We start from the raw sequence: 21,212 nt of genomic DNA, 5'->3' as shown, positions 1-21,212 counted from the left end.
GACCTAGATATCATCAAGATAAAAAATTCTGACCAATTTTCATGAAGATCCATTGAAAAATATGACCTCTAGAGAGGTCACAAGATTTTTCTATTTTTAGACCTACTGACCTAGTTTTTGACTGCACGTAACCCAGTTTCGAACTTGACCTAGATATTATCAAGGTGAACATTCTCACCAATTTTCATGAAGATCTCGTGAAAAATATGGCCTCTAAAGAGGTCACAAGGTTTTTCTATCATTTGACCTAATGACCTAGTTTTTGAAGGCATGTGATCCACCTTTAAACTTAACCTAGACATCATCAAGGTGAACATTCTCAACAATTTTCATGAAGATCTCGTGAAAAATATGGCCTCTAGAGAGGTCACAAGGTTTTTCTATTTTTTGACCTACTGACCTAGTTTTTGACCGCACATGACCCAGTTATGAACTTGACCTAGATACCATCAAGCTGAACATTCTCACCAATTTTCATGAAGATCCATTGAGAAATATGGCCTCTAGAGACATCACAAGATTTTTCTATTTTTAGACCTACTGACCTAGTTTTTAACTTCACGTAACCCAGTTTCGAACTTGACCTAGATATTATCAAGGTCAACATTCTGACCAATTTTCTTGAAGATCTCTTGAAAAATATGGCCTCTAAAGAGGTCACAAGGTTTTCCTATTTTTAGATCTACTGACCTAGTTGTTGACCGCACGTAACCCAGTTTCGAACTTGACCTAGATATCATCAAGATGAACATTCTGACCAATTTTCATAAAGATCCCATGAAAAATATGGCCTCTAGAGAGGTCACAAAGTTTTTCTATTTTCAGACCTACTGACCTAGTTTTTGATGGTACGTGACCCAGTTTCAAACATGACCTAGATATCATCAAGATAAACATTCTGACCACTTTTCATGAAGATCCATTGAGAAATATGGCCTCTAGAGAGGTCACAAGGTTTTTCTATTTTTAGACCTACTGACCTAGTTTTTGACCCCACGTAAGCCAGTTTCGAACTTGACCTAGGTATCATCAAGATGAACATTCTCACCAATTTTCATGAAGATCCATTGAAAAATATGGTCTCTAGAGAGGTCACAAGGTTTTTCTATTTTTAGACCTAGTGACCTAGTTTTTGACCCCACGTGACCCAGTTTCGAAGTTAACCTAGGTATCATCAAGGTGAACATTCTGACCAATATTCATGAAGATCTCATGAAAAATATGGCCTCTAGAGAGGTCACAAGGTTTTTCTATTTTTAGACCTACTGACCTAGTTTTTGACCCCACATGACCCAGTTTCGAACTTGACCTAGATATCATCAAGGTGAACATTCTCACCAATTTTCATGAAGATCTCATGAAAAATATGGCCTCTAGAGAGATCACAAGGTTTTTCTATTTTTAGATCTACTGACCTAGTTTTTGACCGCACCTGATCCAGTTTCGAACTTGACCTAGATATCATCAAGATGAACATTCTGACCAACTTTCATAAAGATCCCATGAAAAATGTGACCTCTAGAGTGGTCACAAGCAAAAGTTTACGGACGGACGGACGGACGCACGGACGACGGACGACGGACGCCACGCGATCACAAAAGCTCACCTTATCACTTCGTGACAGGTGAGCTAAAAATGAAATCTGGCCAGATGATGGTGGGAATGGGCTAGTTTGATTAGAATTTGATAGAAAATGACAAATTAATTGCAATTTTGTTGAAAATGAGGATAAAATCCAAAAATATCACATTTTCACTGTTTTGGGTGTATTTTTTTCAAAAACTGCATATTTATAGGCTACTGATTGCTATATTCTGGCCATCAGAGGTAAAAGTGAACATCTATAACAGTTTAAATGTGTAAGTTGCATGCAGATCAGAGTAGAAAATGTCAAAACAGGGCAAAACAAGGCTGAATTTAAGGTAACTGCTTCAAAATTATGTCGCGACAGCTATTTTTGACAAAATCTGACGCTTTGCCTTATGGTACTGAAAATGCCATAAAAACTTGGAAACTGGTGATATCAAGCTAAAACCTTGTATTTCTTCATGCATTTGGGTTTCTTGTACATTTCAAATGAAATTGGGCACACTGTCAGGGGAAAAAAGTTTTTCTTATAGGCATACAGACATAAATAGAAAAATGGCGCGAAAAAAAAATGGTAGTCGCATAATGGCGGACAAAAAATAGTCCTTAATTTTTTTGCTCTTGTGGCTATTTTCCTTATTTTCTTTGCATTTTTTTTTGCTAAAATCACATGACAGATGTCTGCTTGACATGTAGGTAGCATTTTCATGATGAAATAACAAACATGACAAAAATTTTCATGGAAACTTAGATCATACACCCCAGTATAATTTGGGGTCTCATTTTTTAGCTGATTTTGCAGTTTGTGTGTTTGACTGAAATTATTTTTCTTGCATCAAACATCACCCCCACTTTTCTTTTGATTTTTAGTTAGCACTGACAATATTCTTGAAGAAAATATAAGTTACAGAAATTTAAAATGGGTCCTGATGTGTGCTGCGGTCATCGGAAATAGGTCAGTTTTATATAGAATAAAGAACAACAACTATTTAGTGTGTTATAACCTTAAAGCCTATACATTGCATAATCTACTATGTACATGGTGAAGAAACAAGAGAGTTAGTACTGTTAAAAGATAAAAGCATATATGTACTGTCTAGGGGATGTGTGGTAACACAGTCAGTCCCGACTTAAACACAGCGTTTGAGTCAGCACTGACTAAGTGCACCGGCAGTGAGTTTCATTCAACTATTGTCCTAGGGAAAAATGAGTACTTTATGTAGTCAACTGATGAGTGTGGTATATGATATGCTAGCTGATGGTGATGTCTGGATGTTCTTAATAGTGGATCCATATATTGTAATGGTATTATGTCAACAAGCCCATAATGTATTTCATGGAAGAGGCTAAGACGGATGTTCTGTCTTCTGCGCTCTAAGGACTCCCATTGTAATTGCTGTAGTAATTGTGTTACGTACAGTACCCGGCGACTTTGAATAGTTGTTGGTAACATACCTAGCGGCCCTCTTTTGTACATTTTCTAATTTCTGCTTGTCATTTAATTGATAAGGGTCCCAAACAGAAGCACAGTATTCCAAGGAAGGTCTGACTATTGATTTGTAGGCTGCTGCTTTAGTTTCAGGTTTGGCAGAATGTAGATTTCGTTTTAAGAACCCAAGATTTTGACTGGCCTTGTTTGTTATTTTGCTAATGTGTGGAGACCAAGAGAGATTAGATGAAAGTTCCACACCGAGATAGGTAGCTTGTTTGACCTCACACAAGGGTTGGTTGTGTAGAAAGTAGTCAGTCATGACTGGTTTAGATCTAGGTGGGGTAATGTGCATGATGTGGCATTTGTCTATGTTGAAGGCCATCCTCCACTTCCTCTCCCACCCTGCCAGTCTGTCCAGATCTGCTTGAAGGGTCTGTGAGCCCACAGCTAAAAGTATTACTCTATAGATGATACAGTCATCAGCAGACAGTCTCACATTCGAACGAACACTGGCAGGGAGGTCGTTTATGTAGAGAAGAAATAGAAGAGGCCCTAAAACGGAACCCTGGGGGACACCAGAATCAACTGTGGCTACAGACGACATAGCACCATCAACAACTACTTTCTGCGTTCTATTACTGAGAAAGGCTTTTATCCAGTGATGAGCATTGCCTCTGATACCATAAAATTTAAGCTTGTGGAGGAGTCTTCTATGGTCTACTACATCAAAAGCTTTACTAAAATCCATTATAGCGACATCAACCTGGCCTTCCTTTACAGACTTGACAAGATCATGAACAAAGCCCACAAGTTGGGTCTCACATGATCTACGTGCTCGAAGCCATGCTAATTGTCAACTATAATATCATTTGCATCCAGATGATCAAGGGTGTTACTAACTACAATGTGTTCAAGTATTTTGCATGCAATGCATGTCAGTGACACTGGCCTTAGTTGCTAGGTTTAAACTTCTCCCCCTTTTAAAGACGGGGTGACATTTGCCTGATTCCAATCAGATGGTACGAGTCCGGACTGTAAGGACTTATTGAAAATGAAAGTGAAAATTGGTGCTATTTCATCAGCACACTCTTTAAAAATTCTAGGTTTTATGACATCGGGGCCCAGCTGTTTTATGGGATTAAGTCCTTTAAGTAGTTTAGAGACGCCTTTTTTCAGAAACGGAAATTTATTTTTCATATCGGGTAAGGACTGTTTCCAAGGTCTGGGAGTACAGAATCATCTGGTTTGGTAAAAACAGAGGAAAACTGATGGTTTAATATATTTGCCTTTCACGAGAACTGGACTTTAGTATGCCATCTTCTCTAAGGGGTGCAACACCACAGGAGTCTTTCTTAAGGCTTTAATGAAACTCCAATTTTTTGGTAGTTCCATGTTTTTGTTCAGTGGGATCACATACAATGTTGTTAATGAAAATTCCAGTGGGCTTTTCTTGTTTTCTTTTGTATAAGTGCTTTCAGTTTCTAAGTTTATCAAGGAACTTTCCTTTTGGACTTTTTGAACTTGGCATACAGTCTATCCCTTTTTTAAGAACTTTTTTATTTCAGTGTTTATCCAAGCCAAGTGGTGTTTCCCATTTAAAATTTTTAAAGATGGTACATAATTATCTGTCAAACCTCTGTTTAGACGTGAAGTTATCCCAAAACTCCTGGACATTTAGTTTATCGGACATTTTTTTTAGTTCTATTCCAAAATTTACTAATTCTGATTTAAAACCAGCCCAATCAGCTTTATAAAATAAAAGTATCTTTTCTTTTTTCTTTGTAATTTATTCGGGGGGTAGCTGTTATATCAATAAAGGGATACAGTGGCCACTAAAGCAGGAATGACTTTGATATTGTCAAACTAAGGTGGATTTTTTATAAATAAAAGGTCTAAGGTATTTTTAAATAGTGTCTGTAGTTCTAGTTGGCTTATGAATCAATTGCTGAAAGCCAAAGGAGTCTGCTAAGTCAAGGAGTTTGTTACTTTCATCTGCATAGGTAGCACCAGTATCAACTGTAAGAGATTGCCAATTAACATTTCCAAGATTAAAATCTCCCCAACTATGATGGTGTTGTTACTACTGTCAACAAGTAAGGTGGTACGATTTATTTCATCTATGCAACTAAGGTCCTTGTCTGGTCTGTAGGCACTACAAACATAAAGATCTTCAAGAAAATGTAAGTTACAGACATTTAAAATGGGTTCTGACGTGTGCTGTAGCCATTGGAAATATGTCAATTTTATATAGAATAGAGAAGAACAGCTATTTAGTGTGCTGTAACCTAAGAATGGCCGGATTTAGTAGTATTCAGCCTTTAATTGTAACAGGTGGCGCTCTTCATCAAAATAATACATGACGTCACAAAATGGCTGTCGCCAAAGTCGAAGAAAACTGACATAAAAATACCCTAATTTAAAACGCAAAAGTTTCTTTAACAGTTATCAATATCAACAAGTTACTACTGCAAGAATTGAGTTTAAAGATTGTTCTTTTGCAAAATGACAATTTTACCGAAGAAAAAGGTCTCCAAAGAGAAAAATGAAGGCGAAAACGTTGACCATTCTCTACCCCATCATAACCATTCTCGTCACCACCCGTCGACGTCAGAAACTCGTCATGACAAGGTAGCTAGGGCAAGAAATGCTTTACCAGCGAGTAATAGGGAGGATGTCCATCCTTCCCATGAACCAGGCAGTACATATGATCAGCTTGAAACTGCTTCTGGGCATAACAAACGGCGCCATAGATCTTCACCTCATAGAAACCATTCGAGGAAGCACAGAGGGGGGCACAGTGCTCATGCACATACCCCAGTATCCACACCAAATAATCCGCAGCAGAGTGTATCTTATGAAGACGATGATGCCCGACATAACAGTGATGATGAACATGTGCCACCAGCTCATCCAGAGAATATTGAAGAAGTAAATTATACACATTTTCATTCATTTTTTTATCAAAGAGATTTTAATTTGCAGCAGTTCCAAGTTTATGTTCTGACCTATCAAGTGTCACACTTTCTGTGAAAGTTGCAAATTAGTCAGTTGCAGAAGCTGATAAGAGCTTTAGTCCAACAAATTTGATGCGATCCTAGGAAGTATTCTGTCATACATTCTAATATGACTAACAATGCTTTAATCATCACAACGATATAATGTTGACGTCACGTCGACGTGATATTTAGCGCCATGTATACATCTTAAAATAGCGCTTTCAAATTTGATCAAATGTTTTACTTAATAGCATGTTTAAAACGCAAGTCGTACTACCATTTACAGTCCTGGCGTGCATAAACAAAGGAGCGTGACGGCCTAACAGTTGGCGCCATGCATGCCCAAAGAAACAGTTCTTTAATATTTGGTCTAAATTTAACTGTAAAATTCATATTAGAATCGAAATAATTTATAGCAAAACGTTGTTTTAACACTATATACACTCTGGTGGTTATACATCGTTCAAAATAATTAATTCAGGCTGAGCCCTCGTGGAATTATTACGCCTGTCGTATAACTGCCCATCGTGTATAAATAGTGTTAAAGCACTGTTTTGCTTTAAATTATTTCTTAAATATACCACTAAGGGGGCACAAAGGATACAAAAAAGACCCTGTGAAAAAAATCTTTTAGAAGGAAAAATGCTAAAATAAAAAAGATATGAGTGAATTATTTCAAGTATTTTTCCGCTAAGTCAGCTGGGAAAAAATTAAATATAGATAAATTTGCTTTTTAATAACTTCATACATGTCATAATTATGGGCAATGTTCCCGCTTGCGTCAAATACTCGAAAGACCAAAATAGTGGAGGAAATTTCCGATGAAATTTTCATTGTTGCCGACACTTACAGTCTCTAGGTTTAAATGCTGATTATGTCACGAATTGACCATAAATTCAAATAAAACTTACACATGTTACATGTATGGATAGGGGATTCAGTTCTTCATTGATTTATATATAAATGTAAAAATTATCAAATTATTTCCAAAACTTGATTTGTATCATAATGAGGTCCATTAACAAATTTGTTCAATTGTAGACACTTGGGCCCCTTTTAAGATCTGCTAGACATGCTAGAGTTAAAAATAAAAATACCTTGAAATAACTTCTTCTCATGAACTGCCTGAAGGGTCTTCATCTAACCATGTTTTGAGCATCATTATAAGGTCAAAGTTACCAGTTTGTTCAATTGGGGGCACTCGGCCCCATTTTAGGGGGTACTACAGCTTAAAATAGAGATAACTTTAAAGTAATTTTCTCATGAACGACTTGATGGATCTTCATCAAACTTGGTCTGTAACATCGTAATAAGGTATTATGCCAAATTTGTTCCCTTTTAGAGGCCACTAGAATTAAAATAGAAATACGATTAAATGATTTCTTCTGAGGGTTAGGTGGTTTTGGTGTGTGACAGCAAAATATAGTAAAAAAAACTTTAAAAACTTTTTTTAATGAACAGCTTAAAGGATTACACCAAACCTAGAAGCAAAGTCAGGTGGTTAACTTAAGATTCTCTTAAGTGAGCGACTTAGGCCCAAATGGGCCTCTAGTTTACTTTAATGACAAGTTTATTTTAATCAACATCTTATGTACTTACTTTCAGCTTGAAAAATGGTTTGAAAATGCCATTAAGGAAAAGAAAGGTTTCACAATAAAGAAGATGGGAGAAGATGGTGCCTGCTTATTCAGAGCTGTTGGTTAGTATATCAAGATATTTTTTTACTGTTCTCTGCTAGGCAGGTTTGTCTCAGTTATGAAATGTAGGTGCTCTGGAACTTCATATCTATGTCCTAGAATGGGCAGAAGATAATAAGGGCTTATGCAGTACACATATATCAAGGTCAAAGTATACAGAATGAAGTTAATACCAGGGCTATCACAGTTCTGTGGAATCATTTACAAATTACTCTGTGGACACAAAAAAGCTATTTCATGGGGATAAGTTGGGTTTTTTTTGTGAGTGGAGTGCTTCAACTTTTGAGCATAAAATTAATGTACAAGACTAGTGTTAAAGTGAACAAATTTGATTTCAGCTGATCAAGTGTATGGTGATCAAGAGATGCATAGTACAGTCAGAAAACAGTGTATAGAATACCTGGTAATGATTTATAACTTTATCAAATATTTTTTGTAACAGATTAGTGGCAAAGCTCTAGGCATTTCAAAAATTTCAGAAATTAATGCATTCATTCTTGGATAAATTGGAAATTATAATTTTAAACAGAAATTTGATTTTAGATAAAATATGTTCATTTAAATGATGCTCAGGGTCTTTTGAGTATTTCCTACAAGTTTTGTGTAAAGATTTTGATAAAAGTAGTTTGGACCTATATAGATAACACCAAGTCTTATCATCACAATGTTTTATCCAGTGTCTGTCCCAAACTTTTCATAAGTAGGTTGTTTTTCACAAAGAGGGATTATATACAAGCTGGAATAAATGATTTACTGGTTTGATTGCTGGTTAAATTGTACTAAGTCATACACCAGTTTTAACCCTTACCCTGCTAAATTTCTATAATGAACTTGTCCATCTTTCTATTTGAACAGTACCATTAATGTTAAAAGATACTGACTGAATGGTGAACAGTGCAGATCATGATCAGACTGCACAGATGTGCAGGCTGATCATGATCTGCACTGGTCGCAAAGGCAGAATCAATTGTGTCCAGCATGATAAAGGTTTTAAGATAATGATTGATGTTGTGCTGTTTTGTTATATATGTTATGATAATTTGTTGTCTTGTTAGGCAAAGAATGCAGACTATTATTCACACTATGTGACTGAAGACTTTACCACATATCTCAATCGTAAAAGAATGGACCATTGTCATGGCAACCATCTAGAGATTCAAGCAATGTGTGAGATATACAATAGACCTATAGAGGTGTATCAGTATAGTATAGGTGAGATTTGTCTTAAATTTTACGTGTTGTGGTTATTATATCTAATGACATAGTTGTATTCAAGACAGTGTTTGATAGTTTGAGACATGACTTTAAATTCAGGCCTCAGCAGAATGCTGTTTTCATCTTTGTATAACAGAGGCTGCTATTCAGCCACTTCCCAATTGAAAACAAGGTTATTTTTCCCTGTATCTGATTTTTGATCTCTCTGTCTTGGGGACTTTGTCTCACTCTGTCCCTCTGGTCAGATCGCTCTGTGTCTGTACTAGTAGAGGATGAATTATGCGCCCTGTGTGGCTGCATTTGAATTATGTAAAGCGCCTTTGAACGTGAAATTGATCATGAAAAGGGCGCTATATAATTCTGGTATAATATATAATATAAATGTCTCAGAAAAACTTCAAAAATTAAAAAAAAAAATTTGAATTATATTTCACAAGTGAAGAAGTTAGCTCATTTAGAATGAGAAAACCACCAGTTTCTTACTCTGTTACAAAAATGTTCCAAAATGAGCGATTGTAGGCTAATTTGGTCTGCACTGGTCCCAAAGGCAAAATCACTTGTCGCAAGCAGGCTAAAGGTTAATAATTGTGTTTGTTTTGCTTTAAATCTTCGTGAATTTTCATTTTTCCTTGTTTCAAGGTCCCCATAGTGCATAAAGATGCTTTATTTTTAACGCATCAGGGTTTTTTCTAGCTAATTTGGGAACATAGCCTATACCGTCAAAATTGGGAATTTTGACGCGTAAATGTTTCGAATTGGGAAATATTTAGTCCCATAGGATATAGTAAAGATGTGTTTAAGCACTTTCTCATACACTTGTTTCACATTGTAATTTGTACAACCTCTTTTAACATACTTCCATTACAAAATTGTCCATAATTTGGTCAATGTTTGTGCAATTTTGATGAAACTTTTTTCAGAATGTAGATTGGGAATTTTTGCACTCCTTTTTAGAAAAATACATACTTTTTGGCATTGGGAATATAGCCGAATAACAGCTATAAAAACATCCGAAAAAAACACTGCGCGCATTATTGATAGAGATAAGTAATTTGGATATTTTCTGACTGCATAGATGTTATCAAGAGTACGAGGTTATGATAAAAAAAAAATGTTTATTTTTGCAAGGCCATTTATAATTATATATTTAATTGAGTATTTACACAAATACGCAGCTTCTCTGTTGCTCTGGGTTTGTATTATAAAACATATAACAATTCTCAAGCCTGTATGAAACATTTTAGAAAAACATAATAATACATAGTTTACGTGTGTATTGTTCAATAAAAATATATTTTATTGTAGTAGTTATATAAATATATTTTTTCAGAACCAATAAATACGTTCCACAGTTCATACAAGACAGACAATGAACCAATCGATTAAGTCCCATAGCATGTCCATAAATGGAGTGATAAAACCGTACAAACAAACTATTGGAGTGTCTAGGATTACCAGTTGCAAACTTCCAACCTGGGGTAAGAATCTGCATTCAGTTGGAACTTTGATCCTACATCTTTCTGTCGCCAAATTTATTGATATGTGACGAGGCCTTTCTTACAATTAGATCATTTCTGACTTGAAATGAGTCTGACACTGCTTTTGTAGAATGTGATGCACAGTTGGGAATCATATATGAGGGGGTTCTTTTGATCTATGCACAATTCCTAGTATCTTTTTAGTTATGGAATGTTAAAATTTTTTAATCACCAGACTCGTGGTGGGGTCTTCAAGTGGTATAAGTGTTGTATTTTCAGTATGTGAGATAAATTATAAACGAATCAGAACATGTAATGTTCAAAGTAAGCTATCAAGCCATTTACCTGTCATTTCATTATTAGCTCTCTGTTTTTTGAAAAAAAATGATCAGTTATTGTCATCACTGATCGTTCTGCGTTGTCTGATTAGTTTTATGTTTAGGTTGCTTTTTTTCTAAAACTTCAAGCTATTACTTTGAGACTTGCAACACTTGTTCCTATCATAGCTGAACACCAATCATGAAGACATAAATCCATCCTACTTTTTTCAAGAATATTGCCTTTGCTTGAAATCATTTTCTTGGTTGAGTAATTGTTTAAGTCAGCTTTTCTATAAACTATCAAAGCATGCTTAAAACTTGCAACACTGTTCACTATTATAAGCTGACCAGTACTGCAGAAAACATAGCTCCCTGCTTTTTGCAAGACATATGCCCTTTTGGACTTGGAAAATACCCAGATTTCTTGGTTAAGTTTATTTTAGGTCAGCTTTTCTCCTAAACTATTCAAGCTATTGCTTTGAAACTTGTAACGTTGTTCACATCATAGCTACTATTTACATCAAGAAAATTATACTAGTCTGCTTTTTGCAAGATTATGGCCTTTTTGGACTAGAAAATCTTTGGTAGGACAATTTTCTTTATACAAACAAATCAGATGAGTAAGTCAGCCACCCCAGGCGGTTTGTTATATGTCTGTTGCAATTTATGTCCATTCAATTATTTAAAATTCTCTGACATGTGATCCTTAATAGGCACATTGTTTGTGGGTATTGGATGTCCCCTATTGATTTTGAGGTGAATGGGTTAGAGGTCAAGGTCACAGTGATTATTGGTACAAAAATGGTGTGGACTTAATGACTTAAGAAAACCTTGACCTACACACTTAGCAAGCACATTGCTGATGAGCAGTGCATAAAGTCCATTGATTTTCAGGTCAGTGAGTCTAGAGGTAAATGTCAGAGTTGCAATTAGTGCACAAATTTACATTCACATTGCCCATCTTTGATTTTCAGGTTAATAAGTCTGGACACATCTGCATGTTGTCAGATGAATGTAATTGATCAAGCTGGTTGTCTAACTATTTGTTATGTATTTTACTCTACACAGCAGTGATCTTGTTATCAACACTATCAGACTGCACTCAGCAAACTGCTGAACATCCAGTTTAAGCAATTCAAAACCCTTACAGATGATTACAGATAACAGAACTAAAACATATGACCAAATATAACTAAAGCATTACAGATTTGCTGTTAATGGTATGATAACACAAACTGCAGAAAGACCATAGTTGTTATTATTTATAAAATGTTAAATTAAATTTTTAACATTTCAGCTGGCAGAAAAAAACCTTGTTCATGATGCAACCAGACAGTCAGAGGAACTACTATTGAAAGTACATCTGAAATCCTGTTTCACAGAAAATATAAACTCTTGTCTCATATGTTTATAGTACTGAAAATTTGATTTGCGATCAAATAGGTATGTAAACTTATACTCATGCAAGATGGTTCTGACTCAAATTCCAGAAACCATGGAAATTGTGACCTTAAAAATGGGTTTGTATATATAGTAAAACACTGATCGCTTGAAGCCAAAAGGGGATGGGGAAAATGCTCCAAGGTTATTGAGCTATATATACATGGAAAATCTAAGTAAAACAGCTGTTAACCACATGAATTGCTGGAGCAAACTCAAATTTATGTTAAAGCAATGGGTGTTTCTCTGTATATAATTCTAAAACCTCTTGTAATTATGCCTGCTTCGTATTGCTTTTCACATGATGGTTGCATCTGTCGGTCGGTATGTCTGTCTGTCACTAGAGCGAACAATTTCAACTTGATATCTAGCATATTTGGATTATGAAGTAGATAACCCCTATTGTTTTAGAGGTCAAAGGTCAAGCTTACAGGGGCCTGAACCTTGAAAACAGTTTCGGTTCAATAACTTAAAAACCACTTGACACAGAACCTTCAAATTTGATAGAATTTTTTAGCTTATTAACTAGAGAACCCCTATGGTTTTAGGGGCAGTAAGTCTGTTGCTTGTTGGAAATTACAAGTTACTAATAGGGAAAAAACAATCACAGTAAGAAATCTTGAAACTTCTCTTAATTTACAGCTGTTATAAGCTGTTACTTATAAACTTGGAAAAAATTGAATCAGGACTTGATTGTACAAGCAGGGACCTATATATGTATGCTCGGGGTAACTAAATGAAATGGGTACTTTAGAATCACATACAACATTGTTCTGGAAAGTTTTATTATACTCGAGATAAACTATTGTCATTTGTACTGTAGGCAATGTTGGAGGACAAGTTACGAGAGACTGACTGGGAAGTTACACAGGAGACTATACAAGAACAAGTGGCTAGAGAATCTTACCTTCAGTGGCTCCGTGATAACGAGAAAAGAGTTCGCAGAAATGATAATGTAAGCATTTTTCCCTTTCAAATGTAATAACTGCAGTCAGCATGGTTTCTGTATCAGATGAGCAACTTTGATCACATCAATAGTTCTATGGTAGAGTGTCCGCTTTGAGTGTGGGAGTGTGGGGTGGGACAGCATCATACCAAAGACATTAAAAATGGTACTGGTAGCTCCCTTGCTTGGCACTCTGACAGCATTTAAAGGGTTGCACATAGGTATGTAACTTTACAGGCTACCTAGTTTGTTGCACAAGAGCTTGTTAGCCCCTATTGTCTTGTGATTATATGCAACATTAAATAAAGTTTTTGCTTTAACTTCTGGCAAGATGTATTATTTTACTTAAATGTTGTATCCAGTCCACTGGTCAGCTCATATAACTGTTGTCTGTATAGATATTCCCATTGATTGTGATCTTATAATTGACTGTAAAAGATGTTTGAATGACAAATGTCAACCTTGGATGAAAATTAGTGATTTGTTAGAAGGAACGTCTTTATCCATACAGGGTTTGAAGTCCTAGCTTCTAAACTGAGGAGCCAACACTAAACTCTATAACATTGGGGAGAAAAATGTTGGGAAGCATAAAATGCACCAAATCAAATTAATAGCAGTTGCAGTTTGATTGAGTCTGTTCATTAGAGGTAATGATCAGAGTATTTAAAGGAAAGTTAAGTTGAATGTTCCAAAAGGGCCAGAAAATATAACAGTGACCCATGAATCAAAGTGAAACCCTAATATGACACAAAATGATTTACATTGTAGTACAACATTGGGACCAGTTGCAATATTTCTTTCAACTTTTTTATCACTTCTTATTTTAAATCTGCAATATTGATATTTGCTGCTACATGTATTATAGTGGTGAACATTTTTGGTCAAAGTACAAAGCATGTATTAATTCTGAATTAGTGTTTATGGTAACATAGCAATCGACAAGGGTACTGCTGTGGAGGATAAACGTCTCCATTTGCAAAGGTACCCACCAGCTCCATTGGTATGGGATATTGATTTTAAATATCTGTTTGGCGTAAGGCAAATACACTGATATTGTGTAAATCTATAATATTGGTTGTTTGTGTTTTATAGAGGACAGCTAGTGCCACATGTAGTTCATCAAGTGAGTACGCTCAGTTCCTGGAGAACTCTGCTTCACCAGAAGCTAGACTTGGACGGTCCCCGCGCCACAAGACAAGTACACCAAACTCTGTACAGAACAGTCCACAGAGAGTGGAACATGTTGAACTCCACAACTCACCACATATCACTGAACTCAAAAGTTAGAATGATTAATGATGGAATTCATCTTAAAATAGAACTGTTTTTAACTCACCTAAGCTGGAAGTTCTGAAGAGTGAACTTTTGTGATCACCCTTAGTCAGTCTGTAGTCTGTCTGTCTATCTGTCATTCATCAGTCAACAGTTATGCGTGTAGGAGTTCTGATGAGTATTATCCTTAAAACGAACACAATTTATATATGGGCACAAGTATATTCTAATATATAATAGAGTTATGTCCCTTAACTTAGTAAAAAATTGTTTATTTTTATTTGCTTTAATGTATGTATCAAAAACAAGCTATTCCTCATTTCTTTACTGTTTGATACATTACAGATAAGATCTTTTACATAATTGATCAGAATACCAGAGGCTTTAGCAGGTTGCCTTGGCTCCAGAAGAACGTTTTTCTGTAAGAGCATGTCTTTAGCTCACATGAGCACAATGTGCCTGGGTGGTCTGTGAGCTGTTGTGATTTCTCATTTTCCAGCTGTCTGCATTGTGAATAAATGTTTTAACCTAGTTCTTATTACTGTGGTTTAAAAGTCTGTTTTTTTATGTCAGGTTCTTCCCCAAAGCCTATGCAAGTGCCACAAGGGTCTGAGGTACAGGAAGGGGCAACTGGGGGTTACGAGTTTGAAACTCACTCCCTTGTTAACCAGTACCCACAATCCATTTATGGTAAGTTAAATAGGGAGATGTTATATTTTTTCGAGGATAAAGCAAACTTTATACATCACACACTGCTTATACTTTTTTTTTTTACTTGACTGTGCCTTCATTAACTTGTATTAATGTATTTGATAACTTTCTAGATGCATGACTGATATTTTGAGAAGCAAATATTTTTGTTTGAAAACCTTTTTTCTAGTTAAGATTTAGGACTTTCTTAGCTGTTTGTATTACTCGAACATAACTGTAGCTTTATTAAGGAAATGAAGTAATTAACATAAATTAAGAGCATTTGTTACAAATGATACAGTGTTGAGTAGAAAACCTTTTTAAAGAGTAGAATATGTTTTACTGAAATCTTGAACAAAAAAAAATAGTGTCAGAAAATTGTCTTTTTCCTTATTATTGTATATACTTTATTATTTTTCCAGCTGATTTTGCAAACTACAGTGAGGAAGATATTTTAGCTCAAGTTATAGCACAGTCACAGCAGGAGTATCTGGACACTTTAAAGAAGAACGCCTCTTCATCTCCTCCTCCCGGTGATAGCCACGCCCCCTCATGTAGTAGTTATCAATCTGATGCTGGCAAGAGTTAGCAATAAACGTAAAGACTTTTAGAACAAATTGTGTAATTATTATGTGTGTATGGTTTTGAATGAACCCGATATCAGATTTTAGAAGTATGTGAACAGAAGATGTTTATTACAGACACCCAAGAATCAACTGGTAGGTTTCTGACTGTGTAAATTTGTTTCGATTAACTGTTTTTTACTTTCTTGTACATGGAGTTAAGAGAATTTGGGTCCTGAATATACAGATACTATAATATCATTTGGTGTCGTAGGCACATAGTTTCATTGTTTTGGACAAAATGGCAATATTTTAGGGGATATGAAATTGTAGATTTTGATCTTGAATAATTAAATATTATTAAATGGGAATTTTACTGTTGGAATGGGATTTGAAATGTGTTGATTGACTTCCATGAAATTCAAAAAAATAAATTCCCTGTGAAAATAAATTATTTCACAGTACTTGACTTCAAAGACTTTCAGATTTTAAAAAAAAGTTTTTACACAGTTTGTAAGAATGATATAAAGTGTTTTTTCAAAAAATGTAGACCACCTTGGATTAATTCCCTGATAAGGGGCCTGGCAGACTGAATCACTTGTCCATCTACACAGAGAGATGCACTCAGCACTCTGGTTGGAAATATCTGGCTGTTGTGCACAAGGTTAGTGATTCTGCTCAAATGCCCGCCCACTCCTGAAAGAAACAAGGTCTTCCTCAATCATTTAAAGCTGGAATGTCATCATATAACCAGAACTGAGTTGATGTGACTTCAGTGTTTAACAAAAGATTTATAAAAAAAATACAGTCAACACTTGTTTTGATATATGTGGTTTTCATAGATAATACTTTTTACATCATTTAACATAGATTTTAAACAAAAATACTAAATGAGCCGTGCCATGAGAAAACCAACATATGGGTATTGCGACCAGCATGGATCCAGACCAGCCTGCGCATCAGCGCAGTCTGGTCAGGATCCATGCTGTTCGCTAACGGTTTCTGTAATTGCTATAGGCTTTGAAATCGAACAGCATTGATCCTGACCAGACTGCGTGGATGCACAGGCTGGTCTGGATCCATGCTGGTCGCAAATGCACTGTGTTGGTTTTGTCATGGCACGGCTCAAATATGCAATATTTTTGTCAACTTACATCATATGCTTTGGTTCAAGATAGATGCTTGGATATTGTCACAGTTTATGAACAAGGATGATGGTATTGACCTTTAGCAGATATACACGTACCTCTTTATAGAATATTGATATGTTTTGTAGGAACAATAATCATGTAAGGACTCTGCTTGTTAATCTGTGTTCAAAAGAAAAGTTAGATCATATTGTAAAGCTAGCAAAAACTTGAAAGATTTTTATTGAAAAAAAAAGAAGTTACAAAAATAACGTCACCACACTAATGTCTAATGTTGAAGACTGAATAGAACATGGTTTTAATTTAAAAACCAATAGTTGAATTTTCTTTTGGTTATAACATGGTCAGATACTTTCTTATTTATGTTGAGTTGTTGAGTTGGATGGAAAGGGAAAATGTGTTAATATTGGGAGAATTCATTTGCATTATGATCATGTTTGGTATATGTTTGATATTTAGAAAGATTGCTTTTAACCTTTAGCCTGTTGGCGGCAAATGATTTTGCCTTTGCGGCCAGTGCAGACCACTGGTAGCTATCCAGTCATTAAATTTTCAGTGAACACCCCTTCTAATAATAAATGGTGCTGCCCAAATTGAATGACGGCCCAGTCCATTTTAGAAACTTAGCAGGGTACGGCTTAAAGTTTTCTGGTATATAAACATGTAGGAAATCCAAGGCTTGTTGAACTTCACAAAGTAGTAAGGCTGCAATAGTGTTGATTCTGCTTATTGTGTGCAGGGGAGATAATTCTTGCTTAGTTACAAAAAGGATGTGTAAATTAAAAGGGTTGCAGAGTTGGCTGTCTTTGTTGAAATTTACATTTAGTCAGTTGTCTGTTCTTTTCATTGCATCTAGCAATATCACAAACATCTTAATCTGTGTGATTCATTGGGAATTTATTTACAGTGTGTACATTGCTGAGTTTAAACTTTTGTATCAGAATTTCATTTTTTGTGATGTTTAGATCCTTATTCAATATACTGTGAAATCATCATTTTTCATTGGGGACTAACTTTCCTGGAAGTTTCTGGTTATTCCAGTGCACAAAATTAAATCGCAACAAACACATAAAATTCCCTTTGCAGTTTGGAAAACATGAATTCAGTGCCCCCACTTAACTGCCTTTTTTTAACTCACCTTAGCAGGAAGTGCTCAGGTTGAGCTATTGTGACCACTCACCATCCATTTTCATTCACACTTTTCTTCAAATGACATCTCCTCTGAAACTAGTTGTTGAAACTTTATCAAACTTGGGCTTGATGTTTCTTGGATTGTCCTCTACCAAATCTGTTCAGTGTATTCTGTCTCATTTTGATTGCCATGGCAAACAAAAGGAAAATCTTTAAAACTGTTCACCAAAACTACAATGGCAAGAGCATAGATATTTGGTATGTAGCATTGTGTAGCAGTTCTCTACCAAATGTTTCAGATCATGCTCTTGGGTCAAAATTGGTCCTGCTGAGGGGTTATATGTGAAAAACTAAAAATCTTTTTATCAAAAACCATAATGCCTTGAGCTAAGTAACATTGTAAATAATCCTGTACCAAGTTTGTTAAAATCATGCTCATAAGTGAAAATTGGCACCACCCTGGGGTTCACTTGTTTTACATAGACTTATTTAGTAAAATCTTAAAATCTTCTTGCCTTAAACCATACAGCCCTGAGCTTAGGTATTTGGCATGGAAAATTGCGTAGTGGTCCTCTGCTAAGTTTGTTCAAATTTGCCCTGGGCTCAAATTGGGGTTCACCTATTCTACATAGACTATTAAAGGAAAATGTTTTGCATAGACTTGTATAGGAAAAACTAGGACTTTGATATTTTGCATGCAACATTGTGTAGACATGCTATACAGGGATCATCCTAGGTCAAAATTTTAGGGAAAAGTGACTTCTCCCTCCGCAGAATTTAGTGAGAAATCAAGGAATTTAAGGAGAAGAATCAGCATATTATTCAGTTTCCAGCCTATAATTATATATTTCCACTTTCTGTGGGTCTTGCTATAAATTATAAACAGTAAATATTTAAGGAAATTGATTATTTCATTATTATTTTTATGAATATATAAAAGTATTAACATAGCTATGAAAAAGTCGCCTTAAAATTTTTATCTGAAATTTACAAGTCCGAAACTCGTAAGTTTATCAGGTGCACGATCGAAACGCCGTAAAAAAAGGTAAAGGTAAATTTCATTTACCGTCGCTTTGTGAAACAATTAATAGTGAAAATTAGCCGTGAAAATTTTCATTCATGTTTCGATTCTCGTGCTTTAATAATGCCCGATTCTTGCATCAAATTGTTCAGATTTATACATTTAATTGATATATTTATCAATCCTTTCGAAAATAGTACAAAACTCGTAGATATTGGCGGTCTTTTTACAATAATTTTGTACGGCAGTTCAGGCAACCGCGGAATCGTATTTTTTTTATCCACAGTGCCGGGGCAATTCATTCATAGAAATTGACCATATTTGAAATATTTTTTTAAGTAAGTTTTAATAAAATCAATAAATAATATACTATTGATGCATAAGATCATGCACTTGTTAAGTTTATCAGCTTTTTACATTTTCAAAATGGCGGCAGCTTACAATATTATTGATTAACTCTGTGGGATATTAACGATACGATTGGCTGAAGTTTGACAGGCGAGTAGGCAGGGTTGACTATGGATTTATCGGTAATTTAATCAAGTTTTGCAACTTTAAGTAAACAGATTACGACACTCAGAAAAGCTCGTCGATTCGGATTTCGCAAAGAGGCGATAATTAGGCGAAGTGGCCAACTTTACAGCGACGATATCACTCAGATCGCCTTGTAGGATGATCCCTGGCTATACCAAGAAATCATTAACCTATAAATTTAAGTCATGTGAGCAATATTGGATCATGATGGCCCTCTTGTTGTTGAAGGAAGCATGAAATTATATGATTCACAGTAGTGCATTTATATACAAGAGCACATGTAACAATGTACAACATGAAATGCATATCTGTTATTTGTTTCTGTATAAGGCTAGGTTTGGTTTGGATTTTCATGAGATTTGGAACATGATTCAGTTAAATGAGCCACGCCAAGAGAAAACCAACATAGTGGCTTTGCGACCAGTCTGGTCAGGATCTATGCTGTTCGCAAACGGTTTCGCTAATTGCAGTAGGCTTTTAAAGCAAACAGCATGAATCCTAAGCAGACTGCGCGGTCTGGATCCATGCTGGTCGCAAACGCACTATGTTGGTTTTCTCATGGCATGGCTCTAATTGTGAAACATTGTAAATCATAGGCAGCATATTTATCCTGTTAAATAATTCTGGAATATAAAACCTTTTAAGTTTACAAGCGTAAGATATTGCTTAGCTGTGTTTGTTTGCTTACAGTTTTTGATAGGCTATATATAAATAAATGCTATAGTTTATATGTGAACATTATACGTTATTTGATATTCAAATGTTTCAAGATCTGGTTTTGTGAATATTTATATTAATGATATGATAGGACCTGTTATTTCTTGTTATACCGAGTTGTTATAAATAAGTTCAAGTCATTGAAGGTAGTTGAACTTCATTAATGTAGTGTGTAATATAATCTGTTTTGATGAGGTACTGTGTAACATTACATGACATATTTTGTTAAAAACAAAATTACCACAAAATATGACATACAATATTAGCGACTGATAATGGAAAATGCTTTATTTTGATTTTAAAAAATGAATTATGGTTTAGAATTTTTCCTTAATTTTATGTAAAATATGCAAATATAATTTTATCCACATGAATTGACTAGTGCTAGTTAGCCTTATTTATTAGCATGCATTCAGATTTATTCTAGATAAAACAGATAGTAAGAGTAAAGTGAAATGGTAGTGTTAATTATATTTTGACAGGAATCTCTCCAGACTTAAGAATTTGGGTGTTAAGTGTGTGATTGTTTCAACACTGTAAATTTGGAATCACTTACAACAAAATTTTGAGCTTGTATTCCGTTTTATTTAAAAGAGAACAGTGACACATTTTTAGCTCATCTGATTTTTTGAAAAAAAATGATGAGTTATTGTCATCACTTGAGCGGTTGTCGGCGTCGGCGTCGGCGTCTGCGTCGGCGTTGCTGGTTAAGTTTTATGTTTAGGTCAGCTTTTCTCCTAAACTATCAAAGCTATTGCTTTGAATCTTGAATACTTGTTCACCATCATAAGCTGACCTGTATAGCAAGAAACATAACTCCATCTTGCTTTTGCAAGATTTATGGCCCCTTTGTACTTAGAAAATATCAGATTTCTTGGTTAAGTTTATGTTTAGGTCAACTTTTCTCCCAAACTGTCAAAGCTATTGCTTTGAAACTTGGAATACTTGTTCACCATCATAAGCTGACCCTGTACAGCAAGAAACATACTCCATCTTGCTTTTTGCAAGAATTATTGCCCCTTTTG

At 35.3% G+C, this 21,212-nt stretch overlaps 1 protein-coding gene across 1 annotated transcript; it reads left to right on the top strand.

Moving 5' to 3' along the window:
* Nucleotides 1-5,364: 5,364 nt before the first annotated feature.
* Nucleotides 5,365-20,867, top strand: LOC123528745 (OTU domain-containing protein 5-like). The gene is given in 12 exon segments (XM_053522029.1): nucleotides 5,365-5,947; nucleotides 7,621-7,714; nucleotides 8,051-8,115; nucleotides 8,768-8,924; nucleotides 10,258-10,306; nucleotides 10,308-10,370; nucleotides 10,372-10,405; nucleotides 12,023-12,082; nucleotides 12,989-13,120; nucleotides 14,204-14,393; nucleotides 14,957-15,073; nucleotides 15,496-20,867. Coding segments are annotated over 12 exon segments (1,554 nt in total). The 5' UTR covers nucleotides 5,365-5,521; the 3' UTR covers nucleotides 15,663-20,867.
* Nucleotides 20,868-21,212: the final 345 nt, after the last annotated feature.

Source organism: Mercenaria mercenaria, chromosome 13 (assembly GCF_021730395.1).
Source record: "Mercenaria mercenaria strain notata chromosome 13, MADL_Memer_1, whole genome shotgun sequence".
Taxonomy (NCBI): domain Eukaryota; kingdom Metazoa; phylum Mollusca; class Bivalvia; order Venerida; family Veneridae; genus Mercenaria; species Mercenaria mercenaria.
The sequence above is the reverse complement of the archived record's forward strand: the minus strand, read 5'-3'. Positions and strand labels throughout refer to the sequence as shown.